Here is a 19,714-nt window from a genome sequence, read left to right as displayed (position 1 = left end):
AATAATAAATTACGCGCTAGGTGGGGAGGGGGGCCTTTGGAGAAACTTTATTAGTGCAGTAGGGGGCCCCCCCGAGTAAATAGGCGCACTGTCGACGTAACCCTAAATGGAAGGAGAAACTTACATCAGGAGTGACAACTACCAGGGTTGATCCCGCAAGTTTGTACGAGCAGCGAATCGTGGCCAATTGCATTTCTCTGCTGCATGCGATAGAGAAAACTGAGACTCTGTGCCACGAAAAGAAGAAATGGAGGAACAATCCGGAAGTGTACCTGTGGCGAGGAAAAACAAGCATGACATCGTCGGCTCCTTGCCTCTTGAGCTCGTGGTTCAAGTCATCGAGCACCTAGATATGGCCGATGTTGTTCGGAATCAGAGGGTGCGTACAGTTTCACGACTACTCAAGCGTTGTCATTATTCCAAGGCTGCCCGATGTGATTTCTGAGAGAGCTCAGGTCTCGAAACGATGGCGTACGATCTTCTCAAGCGACCCTATCATCAAGACCAAGATCTCTTTGACCCGAACACTTGCGGCTCTGGGCATGGAGACAGAGCATGCCAAGGCCGAAGCGATGTTCTATTTCCGATGGCTGTATGGCCTGGAGTTTGCTCGGCCGGTTAAGAAGGTCTTTCTCCCGTGGTTACAATTTGAGGGAAAAATCAACCAGATTGTGTATCATTCGCGCAGACTGTGCTATGCTATTTCCGAAAGAGACGGGGCCAAGGTCGTAATGTTGAATCTCGAGACAGGAAGGAGATCAGTCTGGGCCAATGACGCAGGGCATTATCTTCAAGAAGTCATCCTCTCTGATCGCTACCTTGTAATTGTCTCGTACGCTAGGTAGGGAAATAATCTGCCTCCGTTATTGCCGTCTAGCATAATAAACATAGCTAATTCGGTGTTTGCAGCCCTCACTGCGTCTTGTTAGCGTGGGATATTCACACATCTCAGAGGTTGGCAGAAAGACGGTTCCTTTGGTTCCCCTCCAGCGTTATTGTTGACAAGGATAAAGCGGTAATAATTCCCGGGGCCGAGTGGAGATCTCACCCCGTCTTCGTTTGGGATCTGTCCACAGATCGACTTCAGGAATTTGGGTCCTTCACCTGTCCTGACTTGTGGCACGTGGATGCAGACGAGAACGTGGTAGTGATGTTTGAGATCGACTGGGACAAGCGTACGCCGGAAGTGCAGCAGTCAAAGTGGTCATTGAGCTGTGGGGAGCAGCTTGGTAAGAAGCAATTCCGCCTCTCAGTGGCAGGCCGTCGCGTGGACAGGAATACTCTCCGTCGTTCATTCAACGACCGGTATTGCACCCGAGGCTACAAAGTAACATCTGAGCTGTTCTACTCTGAGGATTATCCCTGCTCCGCGGTACGTCTGACGTACGACCATGCCGTCGATCGACTCAGTCTCGGCTGGATTGACTGTAACAAACCCGTCCGCCATGACGCCTTACCGAACCATTGTGACTCTCTCGCTCCGCACATCATCTACCGCTCGCAGTATCAGCTCTGGGGAATCGTAGTCTACAATACTGCCAGCGACACTGCAACAGTGCATCCGTACGAGTTGGACGCTCGAGAGGTCAAGACTGCCAACTCATTGGGTCTTTTGCCCGGCAGCCGGGAGACAATTTTCAAGTACTGGTCCTTTGGCGACCGTGAGCTTTTTGGCGTAGCCACCGACGACGGCATACAATTTTGGCTCTTTAATCCGGATTTCGTGCTCAATCTCCCGGATGCGGAGCCTTTCGTGGCCATGGAGCTCAGTCGGTGATAATCCAGCTCATTCAATTGTACCGTTTGATGTACCCATCGCTTGGCAAGTCCCACCACCGAGTCTTGTCGATTTCAGTAATGATGTCTCGCAAATGGCGGACAAAACTTAGCAACATTATCGAGGATTTTAAGTTAATCCATGGAGCCTGGGTACTTATTCGCCAGAAACCAAAGTTTCCAAATTTTTAATGCCTCAAAATCCAGAAGCGTCCTGTTGAAAGACTACTACGTAACTATGAGCCAAGGGTTGCTGGAATTCTCCAGTTGTTCGGAAACGCAGGTCTAAACAGCAATATTATTTCAGGACATGATCGCTTCGTCCTGTGTGTCGAGTGGATTCATATGAACAACTCATGGAATACGCAACGCTATGATTTTGGAAGGAGACGCTGACAATCCCCTCAAAAGTGAAGAGTAAAGAAAAAGAAAAAGAAAAAGAAAAAGAAAAGATACATTTCCTGCGGATACTTAACGACAAGATCTTGTCAATGGACAAAGGTGATTGGAGGATGAGTGAAAAGCGGTCAACTCACTGTTGTGTGTGAGTTACTGTTGTCGAGGTACTCGCGAGCGCTTCGCCCTCGCTCTAGCTGAGCTTAGCGGAGCGAGGGCATAAAGGCTTGCATGTGTTCATTTGCTGGGGAATCTTTGGGAAATCGCATTCCTGTTTTGCGTTAGGAGACAGGACGGAGCCAGTACGAAACTAGGAATGAAAGACCATGCTTGTCACAAGGGGAAAGCAGCGTGACATTGTTGGCTCTTTGCCGCTGGAGCTCGTGCTTCAGATCGTGGAGTATCTGGATGCGGTCGACATTGTTCGGAGTCAGAGGGTGCGCAGACTAAAGTGCTCGGACCGTTTAGGGTGATCTGACAGTACTTTAGGTCTCGAAACAATGGCGCATGATCTTAACAAGTGATGCAATCACTAAGATATTTCTACCCCGAACGCTTGCGGCTTTGGGTATGGAAGGCAAAAATGTCAAGGCCGCCGATGCGACGACCTATTTCCAATGGTTACATGGCTTGCAGTCTGCTCGCCCGGTCAAGAAAGTCTTTCTTCCCTCGTCAAAATTGGGAGGGGAGGTCGAAGAAGTTGTGTATGATTCGCGTCGATTGTGCTACCAGGTCCGTGGCAGGTCCTTGAAGGAGGCCACAATGTTGGATCTCGAGACTGGAAGGAGATCGAACTGGGTCAATGAGGCACAACATTTGATTCAGAGAGTCATACTCTCTGATCGCTATCTTGCGATGATCTCACGGGCTAGGTATGAGAAATGATATGTCTTTTCAGCACCGTCTAAGCACAATAATTACTGATTCAATGTTGGCAGGTCTAGCTGCGTCCTAGTAGTGTGGGATATCCACACATCACAGAGGCTGGCAGAAAGACGGGTTCTACGGGTGCCTTCCCGTGTCACCATCGAAAAGGACAAAGTGATCATAATTCCCAACACCGTGACCCAATCCTACCCCATCTACGTTTGGGATCTGTGTACGGATCAGTTCCAGACGATTGGGTCCTTCTCAGATCTCGACTTGTGGTACGTGGATACAGATGAGGATGTGCTGGTGACATTCGAGATCGACTGGAAGACACATTTGCCAAAAGTCCAGCAGACGAAGTGGTCACTGGTCAGCGGGGAGCAGCTTAGCCGGAAAAAATTCCATCTCTCTGTGGCGGGCCCTCGCGTGGACAGGCGTGTACTCCAGCCATCATTCAACGATTGGCATCGAACCAGTGGCCACAAGACGGTGACCGAGCTCTATCACGTCGAGTCTGATCCCCTCTATACTTTACGCCTCACATACGACTATGCCACCGACTGTCTCAGCCTGCACTGGATCCACTGTGCGAAGCCCATCAACGATGTCGCCCTTCGAGGCCGTTGCAATTCCCTTGCTCCCCACATCATCTATCGCTGGGCGGTTCAGCACAGGGGAATTGTAATCTACGACGTTGCCGCCGATACAGCAACCGTGCATCCGTACCAATTCCATGCCGGCGAGGTCATTACGCGTCAGTTTATTTGTGCCCTTCTGCCGCCATCACCGCATGAAATTCGGTTAGAACCGTTGACTAATCTGAAGTTCTTTTCCACGCACTGGTTCTTTGGCGACCGAGAGGTCTTTGGCGTAGGGACTCGCGACGGCATACAGCTTTGGTTCTTCAATCCGGATTTTGTGCCCGATCTTCCGGATGCGGAACCTTTTCTGGCCATGGAGGAAAGCGGATGATTCGGTATTGGCCCTGGATCATTTGACAATTCAGCAATGTACACTACACCGCTACCTACAAGAAGTTGTGAACGAGCTTAATTTCGAGTGCAGTAGCCATTCATCCTATGGGATCTCTCCCACTCCCAAAAATCCCACGTAGCACCTTATCTTTGACTTGTATATTTTCTCATATTGCCTCAAGATGGGCTCAGGCTTTCTGTGCAGCGTTTCGCAAGTACTCTTCCTGTTGTGCGCAGTACGGAATAGTCAGTACTAACTTACCAATTTCATCAGCTGAGCGGTCTGAGGCATGAGCTTCTGATCTGCAGCTCCATATGCCTTACGTAATGCACTCTCAGGCAACTGTACTAACTTAGTTATCCCAAATCTGGAAAACGCACTTGACTTTACATGTATTCCGCTTAGGGTTCACGGGATCATAAGCCTATCTCAGCCAGGTGGACATTAGCACTGTTAGCTTGTCCGCAACTGTCATGTAGGAATCCTGGTCTTCGATCCTTTAGATCCTTCTGTCATGACGAATGAGTTATGCTGATTGCTCTTAGTTAATAGTATTAAGAACCAATATTTCGATCAGTTAGACTCTCGCTGCATTCTACTTTGGTGGCCGTGATCAATCGCATTTCCGTTTTGAATGCGAGAGAATGGAGGAGAACCGTGGAAATGGACGTGTAGCAGGCCAGACCCAGTCCGATATCGTCTGCTCTCTGCCTCTCGAGCTCTTGTTTGAGGTCGTGGAGTATCTGGATGTGGCCGACATTGTTCGGAGTCAGAGGGTGCGTCCCCTTTTAACAGCCCATTTTCTAGCGGTTCCGTGAGTCTGAATCCTGACAGAGCTTAGGTCTCGAAACGATGGCGAACGATGTTCTTAGGAGATGTAATAACCAGGAGCGTCTTGCCGCGAACGCTGGCAGCTCTGGGCCTGGATGCCGAGAATATCGCTACCTCTGAGGCGATAACTTATTTCCGATGGCTACATGGTTTGAAGTCTGCTCGGCCGGTCAAGAAGGCCTTTCTCCCGCGGTCACAACTTGGGGGAAAGATAGAGCAGATTGTGTACCATTCGCGCAGACTGTGCTATATCATCGCCGAAGGAGACGGGAATCAGGTCGTAATGCTGGACCTCGATACTGGAAGAAGATCGCTTTGGGTCAACGATGCACGGAGTTATCTTCGGGAAATTGTTCTGTCTGATCGTTATCTTGTGATGATCTCGTGGGCTAGGTAGGAGAATGATTTGCCCTTTGCCAGTGCGCGTCGACGCCAGCGAAGAATGCTAATTCAATCCTGGCAGGCCGAACTGGGTTCTGCTGGTGTGGGATATTCACACATCTCAGAGGTTGGCAGAAAGGCGGTTTCTATGGGTACCCTCTCGTGTCACTGTTGAAAAGGACAAAGCGATCATAATCCCCAGTCCCGAGTCCCGATCCTACCCCATCTACATTTGGGATCTGTGCACAGATCGTTTTCAGAAGATTGGGTCCTTCTCCAATCTTGAGTTGTCGTTCGTGGACGTGGAAGAGGACGTGCTGATGACATTCGAGATCGATTGGGACAAACATTTGCCAGAAGTGCGGCAGACGAAGTGGTCATTGACCCGCGGGGAGCAACTTGACTGGAAAAGGTACCATCTGTCGATGGGTAGCCGTCATGTGGACAGAACTACTCTCAAACAGTCACATAACGACTGGTATCGACCCAGTGGCTACAAGACAGTTACAGCACTATACACCTTCGCTAATGATCCCTATTCCGCAATACGCCTTACATACGATCATGCCGTCGATCGGCTCGATCTTCGCTGGATTAGCTGTACCAAGCCCATCAACGATTTCGCTGTTCCGGGTCGTTGCGATTCTCTCGCTCCGCATATCATCTACCGCTATGCAGTCCAACACAGGGGGATTGTCGTCTACGACGCCATCAGCGGCGTCGCAACTGTGCATCCGTATCACTTGCATGCCGGAGAGGTCGTGACCCGCCGCTTGTTTGGTGCCCATTTGCCGGTCCCCGGGCGTCAAGCGCCAATGACGGAGTTCATGCCTTTTTACACGCACTGGTCCTTTGGCGACCGAGAAGTCTTTGGCGTGGCAACTCGCGACGGTATACAGCTCTGGTTCTTTAATCCAAACTTTGTGCCCGATTTCCCCGGCGCAGAGCCTTTTTTGGCCATGGAGGAAAGTGGATGATTGACAATATAAAACCCAGCTCACATGGCCAACTTGAATGTACGTAAGGCATGAACACCACTGGCATGAGACGTTATCGGGCCCATGGAGGAATTTTATTCTTTAATACCATTCATTCATCAGAAATTCTTTGCCCGAGAGAACTACAGCATACTTACAATGAGCGACGCATGGATTGCCTCGGAGCCTCCTCACGCCTTTTAGCGGAGATATGGAGCATCACTGGGCTCGTCCAATCAGCACCTCTACAGGATTCTGGCCTGAGGCAGGAATAACAGTCCGAGCCTCCACCGTCTTGCGAAGGACGTAACAGTAGTGTGAACGAATGTCCTCATGAGGGGTTCTGATGAGGGGTTTCGGCTGCTAGAAAGTCATAAGCAACTGCATCTCCATTTGGAGGAAAACGCAGCGAGCATAACAGGAAGAATGGAGGTCGATTGTGGAGATACGCCAGTTGCAGGCCGAAAGCAGTATGACATTTTCGGCTCTCTGCCTATCGAACTTGTGCTTAATGTTGTGGAATCTCTGGATATAACTGACATTGTTCGAAGCCGGAGTGTGTGTCCCATTGACTGTTCATTTGGCGGCATTGTTGTGGTTTGATTCCTGACAAAGCGTAGGTTTCGAAGCGATGGCGCGCGATCTTGTCGTTGGATGAAATCAATAGGAGCCGTTTGTCCCGGACGCTTGCGGCGCTGGGCCTGGAGAATACGAATGTTGCAATCTCCGACGCCATGACGTATTTCCAATGGCTACATAGTCTGCAGTCTGCTCGTCCAGTCAAGAGGGTCTTTCTCCCCTGGCCAGGGCAGATGCGGGATGCCCACTGGGTCGTATACCATTCGCGCCGGCTGTGCTACATATCCTCGGAATCTTTTCAGGAGGGCAACATCGTAATCTGGGATCTCGAAACTGGACAGAGATCGATTTTGGCCAGTATCGAGCTGAGGCTTTCTTACATGGGACTCGTATCATCTGATCGCTATCTTGCGATGATCACGACACTGGATAACGGCAATATTATCTTTGTCGGCATCGTCTAACATTGTGATGAGCTAATTGACGTCAACAGTGACGAAACTGCCATTGTTGCGTGGGATATACACACATCTGAGAGGTTTGGAGAAAGACGTTTTCCTTCGACGTTCCGTCGTGCCATCGTCAGAAAGAATAACATTGTAATGAAGGCTGGTCCTTTTCTGCAGGCACCTTTCTTTCTGCACGGGTGGGACTTGGGCACGGATCAAGTTCGACGATTGAGCCCTTCTCCAAACTTGAACTGTGGCACGTGGATGCGGATGAGGACGTCTTGGTGACATTCGAGATTGACTGGAAGGAGCATCCGCCTACAGTGCAGCAGACAAAGTGGTCATTGGCTCGCGGGGAGCAGCTTGACCGGAAAACATTCCGCCTCTCTGTCGAAGCCCGTCATGTAGACTGGGATCATCCTTCTCTCCGCAAAGTTGAGCGGCCAATGCTGAGTAGGAGTCGCCCTGGCGTCTACAATACGATAACCGACGTGTGCTATGATGAGCATAATCCATATATCACGGTTGCCTCACGTACGAATATGACCTCGATCGGCTCAGCCTTCGCTGGGTCGAGTGCGCCCAAGCGATCAACATGAGCGCTTCCCATGGGAGCTGTTATGCAGCTCTCACCCCGCATATCATCTACCGCCCGATTCTTCAGCACGGACGGCTTGCAGTCTACAACACCGCCAACGAGACCGTAACCTTGCATTGGTATCAACGTCACGCTAGAGAGATGGATTTGCTCATTTCATTGGCTAGCGCTCGAGCGGACAAGCAATTTCGTTATGGTTTCTTCAGTGACCGTGAGGTTTTCGTCCTGGCTTCCAAGGATGGCTTACAGCTCTGGTTCTTCAACCCCGACTTTGTGCCCGATCTCCCCGGCGCGGAGCATTTCTGACCGGGAGGTCAGAGTATGATGGCCACATCGCTCGGCAGGGTTCCGATACTAAGCATAATTCTGTCGTATCTTACCACAGTATCCCCGCATCAGGATGGCTGATGCAGACCAGAAAACTATTGAAGAGCGTATATCCGAACGCTGGCAATTTTTTTAAGCCACCGAATTTAGACCGAGTTTCTTCGGTGTTATCGGGAGAATCTGCAATTCATTACTTCCGTGACTGTGATCTCAAAGATCCAGCACCTCTGCTGTGGCGGGATTCGTCCACCCACGATCGTCGTCGCGAAGTCGACGACACGTTAAAAGGGTAGCAAAACTGGAATTTTCTTTTCAACGAACGGAATAGTCCTTTGTTGTCGTGCGCCATTCGAATTTGATTGGCAGACCTCCCCGTTGAGTTTGAAATCGCTGAGCCCGATTTCAAGTACTGCTACTTTCCTGCCCAATCGACTGGACAATTCGGTTTGCACTCTGCAGCCATCGAATACGACACTGAGAACGAAACCAAGCAAAATACAAACGAGGGATCTGCGAACCCATTTTTATTCAGACGCCGAGCAAAGCCCGAGCAATCCATTCGCCGCCGGAGAATCCACAATACAAGCAGTACTTTGTAACTATGTACTCGTACGTGGATCGTGGTTGACTCATCAGGCTGTTATTATGTGATCTATCTATACCTAGGTAGTCATCTGCCAAATTCTGTCCCGAAAAAGTTCTTTGTATGTACGAAGTACACCTAGCGGTGTGCGGAGTTTGTTCAAACTTGAACTCCCGGCGAGGCGTGATAGAGGTTACATGCTGTGAAAATGCACCGAGACGTAGGGGAAACATGCCGAACATTTCAGACGATGGTACCTGACTGTAGTGGCGCTAACTCTGATACACCAGCAGCCGGAGTGCAATCAGGTACCAGTACACTGTGACTAGAATGATCCTGCGATATATCGACTTGATTACGTTACCGTACAGAGCACTTCCTTGTATTACGTATACCCGGAGTCCTCGGTCATAGATTGATTTTGTGCAATCAGAAATATCCAGGTTTTGATTATGAGTGTTCACCGGTGTCCTAGCCACCACCAAGGAAGGAAGGAGGACCCTAATACTGTATTTTAGCGGATCAGATCCTGGGCCCACTGACAGCTGGTTCGATGTGACTGGCGCCATGGAGGAAAGAAAAATTTGGTCCAATCAGAATTTAGATTGTAAATCTCGTACTGATGCCAAGAGCGTAATTCTCACCAATCAGCGTCCAGACGCATACTACCCGCCATTCTGGTCCCAGGAACGGTGCAGATGGAGTAAAAGGTACGTCGGCATATTGGCCATCCAGCCAGCAACGTGTGCTGGCACCCATCTAAGGGCTTGTCATGAAAGGTGTCCATCCAAGGACAACCGGGCACGGTGGGGTTAGCCTGTCAATCGATACTACGGGATAATTTGCGGCCAGAGAAGTCGGGGAGATCGAACCACCGGCCTGGCCCGCTGGTCTGCAGGTACCGACCAAAAGGCATATAAGATGCCTCCGTTCGGTCTGGATATCGCATTGTCACTTTGATCTCTCAAGATCGCCTCTACAATCCTTTTGCAACTGTGTCCGACACAGTAGTCGCTCCTTTTACATAGTACGATCCTTTTGCGACGCACAGCCGTCGCATCGTCATTCCTTTCTTGAATCATTCCCAGTTGACCCTGGTTGAGATCTACAATTCTTTGTCACTCCTTTCGTCGGCGGTCTGAAGAGTCAAAATGGTGTCCTTCTCGAGCCTCTTTGGTGTTGCCGCTCTGGCCGCTGCGGCCCTTGCCGCGCCGCTCCACAGCAAGCGCGCCGTTGGCAAAGTTGGTGTCGCCTACAATGACGCTGCGGCCATTTTGCCATTTGCATCAGCCGCCAGCTGGGCCTACAACTGGAACAAGGTCCCCGACGGCCAAATCCCGCAGGGCGTCGAATACTGCCCGATGCTCTGGGGCGCGAAGATGTTCGACGGTTGGACCCAAGCTGCCGAGCAAGCCCTCGCCTCCGGCAGCACCTGCCTCCTGGGCTTCAACGAGCCCGACCACTGGGAGCAAGCCAACATGTCCCCGGCCCAGGCCGTGGATGCCTACAAGCAATACCTCACACCGTTCAAGGACCGTGCCACTCTGGTGACCCCCGCCGTGACCAACGGTGGCGGCTCGATGGGTCTGGCGTGGATGCGTGAGTTCCTGACCCAGTGCGGTGGCCAGTGCGGCGCTCAGGTCATGGCGATCCACTGGTACGGTGACAACTTCGACCAATTCAAGCAGCATGTCGAGTCGGCAATCGGCCTCGCCAATGAGTTCGGCATCAGCCGCATCTGGATTACCGAGTTCGCACCCAACACCGATGCCGCCGGTCAGATTGCGTTCCTGCACCAGGCGATTCCGTACCTCAACTCGAACCCCTCCGTCGAGCGCTATGCCTACTTCATGGCCCGCGAGGGCTCTCTTCTCTCGGGCGGTGCCTTGAGCGACATTGGAAAAGCTTACTTGGGAATGTGATAACCTTCCATTATGTACATACGTGTATATACCCGAGTCTGATTGTGAATATTGCTGCGTTTTCATGTTTACTTTCAACGTCTCAAAGCGGTTCTTGGTGGACGAGCCGCGTGTTGTGCTACTTCGTCATGAGTCTAGAAGACTGATGAAGCTATGACATGGGAACTTGATCGGCCTATCGCAACACATTGTACTCGTAATTGCTGTAGACAATCCTTCAGCCAGCCAGTTGCCTTTGTTCCATTCATTGCCCAGGTTTATAAATTGATGGGCTGGGCTAATTTGTATTGCTGGGATGGTCTGGACCTTTTCTCGCTGACGACATTAAACTTTAACGGTAAGTGGAGCACCTTTTTATCGATAAACAGATTAATGGTGGGTTCCATGGCACGTGTGCGGCAATCCTCTCCACCCCTAGCGCCAAGCCGCCAGTCAGGGGCAAAACCCAGCGAGATGGTACCCTATCAAGAAAGACTTAATCTTGGCATTCCACTGTCATCTCACCTTTTCACAATATCAATTTCCACATGTGGAACACTTTTCTCGTTCTGGAAGGAAAACTCGAGGGTCGAGAACAGGGCGGGATGCGGGATGCAATTTGGTTATGGCAATGACAGCTCTTGGGCCTGGTTATCCACTTTTAACGGGAAATACCCTCTGAGTGCCTCTCCGCTCGGAAGTTCGGCTTCGAGGACCAGAATGGAGAGGGAGAGGAGGGCATCTCCCCGGTTGAATGGCAGAATTCCCGAAAAGGTGCGTGCGGGGGATTCTTAGTATGCTTGAGATGGTAATGGCCTTTCTCTACAGGAGAGTTGTGGTTATCATCCCCTCTGGTCCCTGACTAGCGGTAAATGACCGATGAGGGATGATTTCTCCCTTTGGCCGTGAATATGACCCCTGATATGGGTAATATCCTGGCGTTTCTCTTCCAACGTAGCTGATAGCGCACTTCTGCTGATTTCCGGCTCCAGTAGGGTCCAGAAATCCTCTGATATCGGCTCAGAACATCCCAGGCTGCAGAGCCCTTGGCAGAGGATGCCTGTATCAGCATGCTATCTCATTAGTGTCAAGCCACGCTTCAGACAATCATCTCCAAAACAGCCACCAAAGGAGTGTTAGATGTAATGAAACGCCAAGTAGCTATCATGAACGGTGAGGACCACGACCGAAGGGAGATATACAAAATGAGCTTTGAGTCCATCATCCAGAGCACGTAATTGCCATGTATTTCTCCTAAGCATAATTATGACAAGCTCTTCGGATGTAGTACATCATGGCGAAATGTCGGAGACGATGTAGATACTATAGGCAGTGTCCGTGCTAGGAAAGGTTAGATATTCCTAAAGTTCGCTTCTGGTATTTTTCCATCATCTTCTACAATCATCAAAATTACTATTAGTTTCCTATTGGTAGTAATAAAAAATTTACCATGACTCAAGGAGTTCTGGGTATATTGTGGGCTGCCTGCTTTACCTCTTAATTTACACAGTAAGTGTTCTGTTCATGGCTTAATTCTCTGAACAATGAGAACACGATACAATTGCCAATGGCTCCCATGATCCCCAAAGGGTTCATTGATAATGCAGTTGTCTTCAGCTGTCTGACAAAACTCTAGCGCCAGAAGCGATGGCTTCCTGAAGATTCGCTGGGAATTTTGGTGCAGTCAAGCTGCTGCGGCCCAACAGATCCTACGAAAAGCCTTCAGGACTACAAGTAGGCAAGTCTCACTTGCGAAAACTGGCTAAAGTCTTCTTACATCGGCCGATGTGATCCAAGAACTGTTTTATACTTACCTTTTTTTTTTTTTTTTTCCAAGACCCCTAATCCATGTTTCGTACTCGTCTCGATGGATTTTGTAGAGGACAAGCATCTCCTTCCTCCCCTTCATCTTCCGAATTTTTCCAGGACCGGGGGCTTGTCTCCCTCCCCTGAGCTTATAGTAAAGCTGAGCCTACTCTTGGATGATTGAGTGGTATGGCGTCTCCTGCCGATAGCCGTCGGGAAAAAATCATCACTATATCCTATCGACACTGATGTATTCTGGGACAGCTCTTTGCAGGAGCTTCTCCCGTGAACGCCACAACAAATAGGTACGTTTTGAATTTTTGTACATGAATATACCAAAATTTACTGCATTTAGAATCTGGGATCCCTTGGCATTAAACAGAAAGTGTGCTAAGCACCATGGACCCCAGTACCCTTCAGTCGACGGTTGTAGGGATAGTTGTATCGTACACTGTGAGACTAAGGGTGGTCCATTCCAGGACCCTACCCGGACTGACCTCGACAACCTGATGAATTTCAACAATGGGATGAGCACATTTCCATGATGACACTCCGAAATGTTACAAGGGACCGCCAATGGTACCTACCTTCCTGCGTGAGTTCCTTTTTTCAGCGTCGTCTTCGCTCCAGGCTCGTTGAATGAGGATGCCCAAGGCTCTTTATTACATTACCTATTGGCTATTGAGTTTTGAAGAAAACGGCAAATCGACTCAAGCTGAGAGGAATGTGGGATTCGGGACAAATGGTCATGTATCTAGACAAGTTTGACGCTGGCACCAATATCCAGTGCAAACAGCAGGGGACTTATTCAGCCGTTAATAACACCTCAATTGCCACTGAATTATGTAATTACTCGTGGCGCTTTAATTGTCTAGGATCAAATCCCCGAATCTGTAATGGCGGACTGCCCTGTTTCATGTCAGCGATTCAAGTCATCGCAGTCATCAGGGCTCCGCAGGTACCTCCTGTAGTAAGTTCGCGGAGACATAATCTGATCAGTCACCAAACCTGTTTGCTGATCCTTGACACTAACCTATCTGCCCGTCCCCGCACCATGAGCTCAGGACAGTCAACGCGCTGCATGGAAAATGCCCCTGGGAATTGCACTTGTACCGGCCATTCTGCGACCAGACTACACCAGGCCAGCGCCAACCCCGACTTCAATTTCTACAACCACACCGCCAGTCCCGCGTGCACCCAGCAAAACCAGTCGGAAACTCTGGGGCTTTATCCACAAGGCGCTGTGTTTTTTCTCAGAATGGTACTGCTCCTGATTTGGCATATATTTCGATCCACACATCGTACAGTTTCCCTTTGGACTTGATGAAACGGACAGACCAAACGAACCTCGACGAGGTCGCCGCGATGCAGATGTCTCGCATTGCAGGGATCCCCACCCCCAGGGTTTTGAGCGTCGGTGAGCACCCTGGTGATTTCAGGAAGATTTCCATCCTGATGACGCGGCTGCCGGGCATCGAACTGGACAGCTCGAGCCATCCATTAGACGTGGATGCCGAGGAGCCCTGGCTCTATGAACTCAAAGCTTGCATCGAGGCAATGCGCATGTAAGCGCCGCCCAGTCAGGACGTGATTTCCTCGCCAATGGGCACGGCGTTGCACAGCTCGCGGGTTCCGGACCATGTCATGGGCCCATTCAAGGACAGTAAGGGATTCTACGATCAACTTTTCTATCCGGTTTCTGATCATGCGTTCAAGTCAAAAAGAATTCGAAAAGACACTCGAGAAAGCTAGTAGGTTGCGACAAAAAAGACACCATATCAAGTTTACGCATGGAGATCTCAAAGCTCATAATGTTCTTGTGGGCAACGACGGGCATCTGGCAGAACTAATCGACTGGGAGTCTGGAGGCTGGTATCCGGAGTACAGGGAACTCACGACTGCAATGCGGTTTGGATCACGGAGCTGGTGGGATCAGGTGATGACCTGGATGGGTGGGGATCGGTATTGGAGAAACTGAAGGCGGACAGAGCTCTCAATGACTTGACAGTCGACTCCTACATTGCATTTTGATGGAGAATGAGGAGCAAGGCATAGTGAAAGCAGGTTAACCAGGTTATTGAATGAGCATGCATCACAACATATGATTGGACAGGTTATGCCACTCACAAATCGACTCGATGCTGACTAATACCGTATAAAGTCACGTGCCCTGTTGCCTGTGACGTCGGTCGACCAACTTTGCATTCATCCCCAGGTTCGATTGATGTCAACACGGGGAATCTACAACACTTCGACTTGTGCATCATTATCGGAATCTACGCGCTTACTCCCAGTGTGTTCCGTAGATTGAGCGATCAATTCCGCTCTTTTCCGCGACTAGCTTTGCTCGAATCCCCACCCCGGAAGGAGTGCACCGTTGCCGGGGCTACCGCGCGCCTCACCAGTCGGGATTTTATCAAACAAGCAAAACTCAAACCATTCGATCAAGAACCTGCAGTCGAAATCCCGATCCAGGGTGAACTAACGCGAGTTATCGAAACCTCCAATTATTACGTTATCACGGTGTTGCTTTGTCGACACGGCCACGCAACGTGACGCTCCTTTGCAGATTTAAGCCCGGAAACACAGTTTCCGGCTCCCGCGTTCCTGTCGCCCAGCATGGCTCCGACCTACGATTTGGACGACTTGGACTACCTCGCACCAGACTTTGATCTCAATTCGCTAACTGTGCCGCGCCTGCGCTCGATTCTCGTCAGCCATGATATTCCGTATCCAGCCTCGGCAAAGAAGTCCCAGCTCATTTCCATCCTAGAGCAGGAGGTTTTGCCCAAGGCTAAGAAGCTGCTTCGAGAGCGGGAGCGCGTTCGGCGCACCAGTGCCGGCATCACAGATATGAGCCGGCAGTCTACAGCGGAAGAGGATGGCGAGGGAGATGTGGCACACTCCACGGCTTCCGTGACTGGGACACGACGCGGACGATCCAGACCCAGCACTAGAGCATCCACGGCGGAGCTGGAAGACGGTACTGTCCAGGCAACCCCTAGGCGCAGAGGCCGGCCAAGCTCACGCAGCACGCGTGCATCGGACGTGGAGACAGGAGATGAGAGGGCGACTACTCCGTCTGTCGCACCATCCACCCCGCAGCGCAGGTCCACGGCGAGGAAGTCGAGGGTCGCCGACGCGCCACCACCGATGGAGACTATTGAAGGATCGCCAAGCATCAAAACAGAGAGTCGAGAGAGCAGCGTGTTTACCGATGATAACCCCTTCCAGAGCGGAAGCTCGCCAACTCCTCTCGACCGCACACCACGTGCATCCGCTTCAAGTTCATTTGCTGTTAGTTCTGAACGCAAGAGGATGAGTACTCCAATGTCTCGCGTACCTAAACCCTCGTTTGCATCAGAAAGGAAACGCGACTCGGAGTCCAGGAGTAGCTTCAGGCACGCGGACTATTCTTTTACCGGCACGAAATTGGAATTCCAGTCACCTGCTAAGCCTCCCAGCCCCGTCAAGGAGGAGGACGTATCGGAAGACGATGTCTCGCAAGAGGAAGAGGAAGAGTATGGAGAAGAGTTCACACCGGAGGAGCAATTGGCCCTCGAAGCCGAGGCAGAAGCGGAACGCGCTCGTGCTGTTATCGAGAAGCCGCGACAGGCATCACACGCTTCACGGGCGGCACCGTGGGTGGTGATTCTGGCGCTGTTGATGGGGTTTGGCATCTGGTGGCGTCAAGAGAAGATCGAGATTGGCTTCTGCGGCGTCGGAAAGCCCACATGGTCTCTTGCGAACACGAACGTGCCCGAATGGGCTAACGTTTTGGAGCCACAGTGTGAACCATGCCCACCACATGCTTTCTGCTACCCCAACCTCAAGGTCCAGTGTGAGCAAGATTTCATCCTGACACCTCATCCGTTTTCGTTAGGAGGGCTGTTGCCGCTGCCGCCAACATGTGAGCCGGACAGCGAGAAATCGCGACGCGTCAAGGCGGTGGCCGACCGGGCCGTGGAACAGCTGCGGGACCGCCGTGCCAAGTACGAATGCGGCGATGGAAATGAAAAGGTCAAATCGCCGGCCATTTCAGAGGAGGAGCTGAAGCAGGCTGTATCACGGAAGCGCCGCAAGGGTATGAGTGACGAAGAGTTTGACGAGCTCTGGCGAGGCGCGATCGGGGACATTGTCGGACGGGAAGAAGTTTCAGTTAAGGAGCGGTAAGTCCCTGTTTATTTCCTCCTATCACAGATCAGGCGTCCCGTTTAGAGGGCTCTATCTTTTAAAGATGGCTGAGGTTCTGACGTGAAACTTGCAACCACTAACAGAGACCGGGATGCATCAACAGATCAGCTGGTTTGGAGCTCTCGTCCAGCTCCACCGCAAGACTCCCCCTCGGATGCGCATTCCGCCACCACATCCGACAGTCTCTCCGCGTATATCGACTCCCTCTTTCAGCTGTAGTGCTGGCGCTGGCGGGCATTGCGTACGTTCGAGCGCAAATTCGGGCGCGCCAGGCCGACATTGCCCGGGTTCCGGAGCTGGTGGCAACAACACTAGACCGGCTCTCAACACAGGCAGCGCTGTACGCGCGGGGTGAGGCGCCGGAGCCGTGGATCCCCATCGGGCAGCTGCGGGATGACGTGCTACGGTCGGAGCTCAAGGGCAGCCGGCGTGAAAGGCTATGGCGGCGAGTGGCGCACGTGGTGGAGGGCAATGCCAACGTGCGCGCGGCAGTCCGCGAGGGCCGTGGCGGTGATGTCGCCCGGGTATGGGAATGGATTGGCGGGTTGAGCCGTCTCGATGGACTGCGCCGGAGCCCGCAGTCGCCGTCGTCTCCGGGCGAAGCGGAGCAGGAATTTGAAGATCAGGGGCGGCGCGAATCGCGTCGGTGGAACGAGGGGCGGCCTATCTATTAGGCGTAAGTTTGGCTTTAATGTAGATAATTTTGTGCTTGCTGCTTTGTTTGATGTTTGATGTATGCGTGTATCAGGTTACGGATGGTTTTATGCGAGATTGTTTGGAATGAATGGATTGAGTTTTTTTTTTTTTTTTTTTTTTTATTCTACATGCCCATATCTTCAAATCCCAGAGCTCCCCACGACACCCACGGCTTGTTTGGGTTCATTTGCCATCTTTTTTCCACCGATGCTCTTTCATACCTTGCATCCGTCTGTGCGTAGAACAATTCTGGACACTTCTTTGTCAACTCCTTCCCTTCCTCCCCGGAACCCACGGCCAATACTCTCGCCACCCTCATCGTGAATCTAAAGGGATCATCCGGATAAGGCCGTGGACGATGCAACCTTGCAAAATGCTGCACCACCAACATTGTAAACACCGACGGACAAAAGTCGCACGCAACACTGAACAGACTCCCTCCGGGATTCCGTCGCTGAGACTGCCAGGGAATCCCAAAGGTGATCTGCTCAATATCATCCAGGAAACGGAAGAGGTTACGGTGCGGACAGAGCGGGATGATGGGCGTCTCTAGTCGGGTGGTTTCTTCGTTTTCCGGGTCAAAGTCGAGATCGAGGAGGCGATGGCAGCGGAAGAGGGAGACGTGGAGGATGGTGTCGACGAAGAGGAAGGGTCCTTTATTGTTGTTTTTGTTTTTGTTCTTCTTCTTCTTCTTCTTCTTCTTCTTCTTCTTGCATTTGGGTGAGGATGGGGTGTCATCGACGACGTCGTCGTCGTCGTCGTTGTACTCGATGGAGAGGTATATGGTGCGCCGTACCTGGCAGATACCGTGAGGATCGCGGAAGATGCATGAATGCCAGGGGGTGCGGCCGGGGAGATGGAAGTTGTTGAGCGGGTCGTTGATTATAACCACGTCGTCCTGGCTCTCCTCGTCGTCGCTTTCCGGTCTGGCTGGCATCATCCTCTGCGATGATGGTGACGGGGATGGCAACATCTCTTGCACCAACCTCACCGTATCCCGATACGTCAACTGCTTGCAGTGACACAGATGCACCACGCCCGTCGCTCCCAGTCGACACTCCCTCCCCTCCGCATCAACAAACCGTCTCTGCCAGAGGGAAAACTCCTCCCGGGGATGCAGCATCCGGCAGCCCGAACAACACAGCCACCGCTGCGGTCTCTCCTTCTCCAGCGAGCGGAGGAGTTGCCACCGGGGTTGCTCGATGAAGCCGGGCCTCATCCCCTTCTTGCGACCCTCTCGCTCTGCAAAACGGTCCCATAGCTCCATTTGCCATGCATCGAGCTGTTGGTAAGGGAATGGCCGGCAGAGCATGTCGCGGTGGTGTTGGAGGATTCTTACGCCGAGGAGGCTCCAAAGCGTCCGGCATGTAAGCCCTAAACGGACGACGTCAAGAGGACCAAGGTAGGACGCTATGAGGAGGAAAATCTCAAGAGGGAGGACCTCAAGAATGCCCTTCTTCTTCCACTTTTTGTTCTTCTCAATCTCCTTCTTCCCCTTGCCGTGGATGATGGTGATGCTCGCTAGGGCTTGCAAGAACGTCTGCATCCGTCCTTGCTTCTCCTCTCCGTCATTATCGTCTTCTATTGCCGCCCGATGAGGGCGACTGAGAGGAATGACTGCCTGCAAAGCGCGTTCCATCGCGGTTCCTTGGAGCACTGGCTTACAATAGAATCCGGATGGGACGTTCTCTCCATGCACGTACGTAAAACGAAGAAGAAGAGGAGGATGTTTTCTTTGTGCGTGCGTCTGGACATTTATCGGAATATTCCTGGAAAGGTATTCACGGTGCACGTTTTAGGGTTGACGAAGGCTCTGGTTGTTAGGGTTTTCCCGAATAGAGATGTCTATTCACAGAGAGTGCTCTGCTATGGGTTCACAGAGGAAGATGGATAGATTCAAGTTTTGGCTCATGTTGCAGCTATCCAACATGTGTATAAGATGGTACTCACTTTGACCTAGGCAGTTAACATGGCAGAAAGTGTAGATCAACCAAACTAGCACTCTATGGATTCACCATATTAGTCCTATCTACGAGTACAACCTGCGCCGCAACCGACCCTCCAACCCGGCATTCTGCAAAAGAAAATGGATAGATATGCATAATGTCCCAGTGAAACCACAACTTTTCAACCCAGCTAAGAATAGACTACGACAGGTGGAAGGCGCCCTGCCCCTCCTGGATGGCCATGATCAGGCGCTCGCGCAGCACTTCCAGGCTGCTGTAGTCGGGCAATTTGAGGTAGTTGACGCATGTCATCACGCTCGGCAGGTAGTCATCAGACGTGTACGGAGGCTCGCTTGGACGGCACACAACTGTAAACATGGGAGTGAGGCTCTTGAAACCTAGTACGGGGTTAGCTTTGGTCGGACCTTC

General features: G+C 51.4%; 8 protein-coding genes across 8 annotated transcripts in view; 6 read left to right on the top strand and 2 right to left on the bottom strand.

Moving 5' to 3' along the window:
* Positions 1 to 247: 247 nt before the first annotated feature.
* Positions 248 to 1,777, top strand: VTN49DRAFT_5501 (uncharacterized protein; the record flags this gene model as incomplete). Its single annotated transcript, XM_069413566.1, has 3 exons — positions 248 to 379; positions 456 to 841; positions 910 to 1,777. The coding sequence occupies 3 exons, from the start codon at positions 248 to 250 to the stop codon at positions 1,775 to 1,777; spliced, it is 1,386 nt and encodes a 461-aa protein (XP_069266224.1).
* Positions 1,778 to 2,498: 721 nt separating this feature from the next.
* Positions 2,499 to 4,014, top strand: VTN49DRAFT_5500 (uncharacterized protein; the record flags this gene model as incomplete). Its single annotated transcript, XM_069413565.1, has 3 exons — positions 2,499 to 2,609; positions 2,662 to 3,044; positions 3,111 to 4,014. 3 exons carry the CDS (start codon positions 2,499 to 2,501, stop codon positions 4,012 to 4,014), a joined length of 1,398 nt encoding a protein of 465 aa, XP_069266223.1.
* Positions 4,015 to 4,661: 647 nt separating this feature from the next.
* VTN49DRAFT_5499 (uncharacterized protein) lies at positions 4,662 to 6,206 on the top strand (the record flags this gene model as incomplete). Its single annotated transcript, XM_069413562.1, has 3 exons — positions 4,662 to 4,793; positions 4,859 to 5,241; positions 5,312 to 6,206. The coding sequence occupies 3 exons, from the start codon at positions 4,662 to 4,664 to the stop codon at positions 6,204 to 6,206; spliced, it is 1,410 nt and encodes a 469-aa protein (XP_069266222.1).
* A 426-nt stretch (positions 6,207 to 6,632) lies between these two features.
* VTN49DRAFT_5498 (uncharacterized protein) lies at positions 6,633 to 8,138 on the top strand (the record flags this gene model as incomplete). Its single annotated transcript, XM_069413561.1, has 5 exons — positions 6,633 to 6,764; positions 6,827 to 7,220; positions 7,279 to 7,323; positions 7,412 to 7,810; positions 7,861 to 8,138. 5 exons carry the CDS (start codon positions 6,633 to 6,635, stop codon positions 8,136 to 8,138), a joined length of 1,248 nt encoding a protein of 415 aa, XP_069266221.1.
* A 1,755-nt stretch (positions 8,139 to 9,893) lies between these two features.
* On the top strand, positions 9,894 to 10,664 carry VTN49DRAFT_5497 (uncharacterized protein; the record flags this gene model as incomplete). Its single annotated transcript, XM_069413560.1, has 1 exon — positions 9,894 to 10,664. The coding sequence occupies one exon, from the start codon at positions 9,894 to 9,896 to the stop codon at positions 10,662 to 10,664; it is 771 nt and encodes a 256-aa protein (XP_069266220.1).
* A 3,108-nt stretch (positions 10,665 to 13,772) lies between these two features.
* VTN49DRAFT_5496 (uncharacterized protein) lies at positions 13,773 to 17,317 on the top strand (the record flags this gene model as incomplete). Its single annotated transcript, XM_069413559.1, has 7 exons — positions 13,773 to 14,014; positions 14,220 to 14,411; positions 14,458 to 14,513; positions 14,611 to 14,742; positions 14,791 to 14,925; positions 15,019 to 16,618; positions 16,747 to 17,317. The coding sequence occupies 7 exons, from the start codon at positions 13,773 to 13,775 to the stop codon at positions 17,315 to 17,317; spliced, it is 2,928 nt and encodes a 975-aa protein (XP_069266219.1).
* Positions 17,318 to 17,463: 146 nt separating this feature from the next.
* On the bottom strand, positions 17,464 to 18,978 carry VTN49DRAFT_5495 (uncharacterized protein; the record flags this gene model as incomplete). Its single annotated transcript, XM_069413558.1, has 1 exon — positions 17,464 to 18,978. One exon carries the CDS (start codon positions 18,976 to 18,978, stop codon positions 17,464 to 17,466), a length of 1,515 nt encoding a protein of 504 aa, XP_069266218.1.
* Positions 18,979 to 19,486: 508 nt separating this feature from the next.
* The window catches only part of VTN49DRAFT_5494 (uncharacterized protein), a gene marked incomplete at both ends in the record, with an annotated part of 6,530 nt that continues 6,302 nt past the window's right edge, over positions 19,487 to 19,714 (bottom strand). The window contains one exon of the mRNA XM_069413557.1: positions 19,487 to 19,683. Within this exon, the coding sequence (XP_069266217.1) occupies positions 19,487 to 19,683 (197 nt within the window). The remainder of the gene's footprint in view (positions 19,684 to 19,714) is intronic.

This window comes from Thermomyces lanuginosus (assembly GCF_041956635.1).
Source record: "Thermomyces lanuginosus strain ATCC 200065 unplaced genomic scaffold VTN49scaffold_35, whole genome shotgun sequence".
Taxonomy (NCBI): domain Eukaryota; kingdom Fungi; phylum Ascomycota; class Eurotiomycetes; order Eurotiales; family Trichocomaceae; genus Thermomyces; species Thermomyces lanuginosus.
Note: the sequence above shows the minus strand (reverse complement) of the source record. Positions and strands in the feature narration are given on the sequence as shown.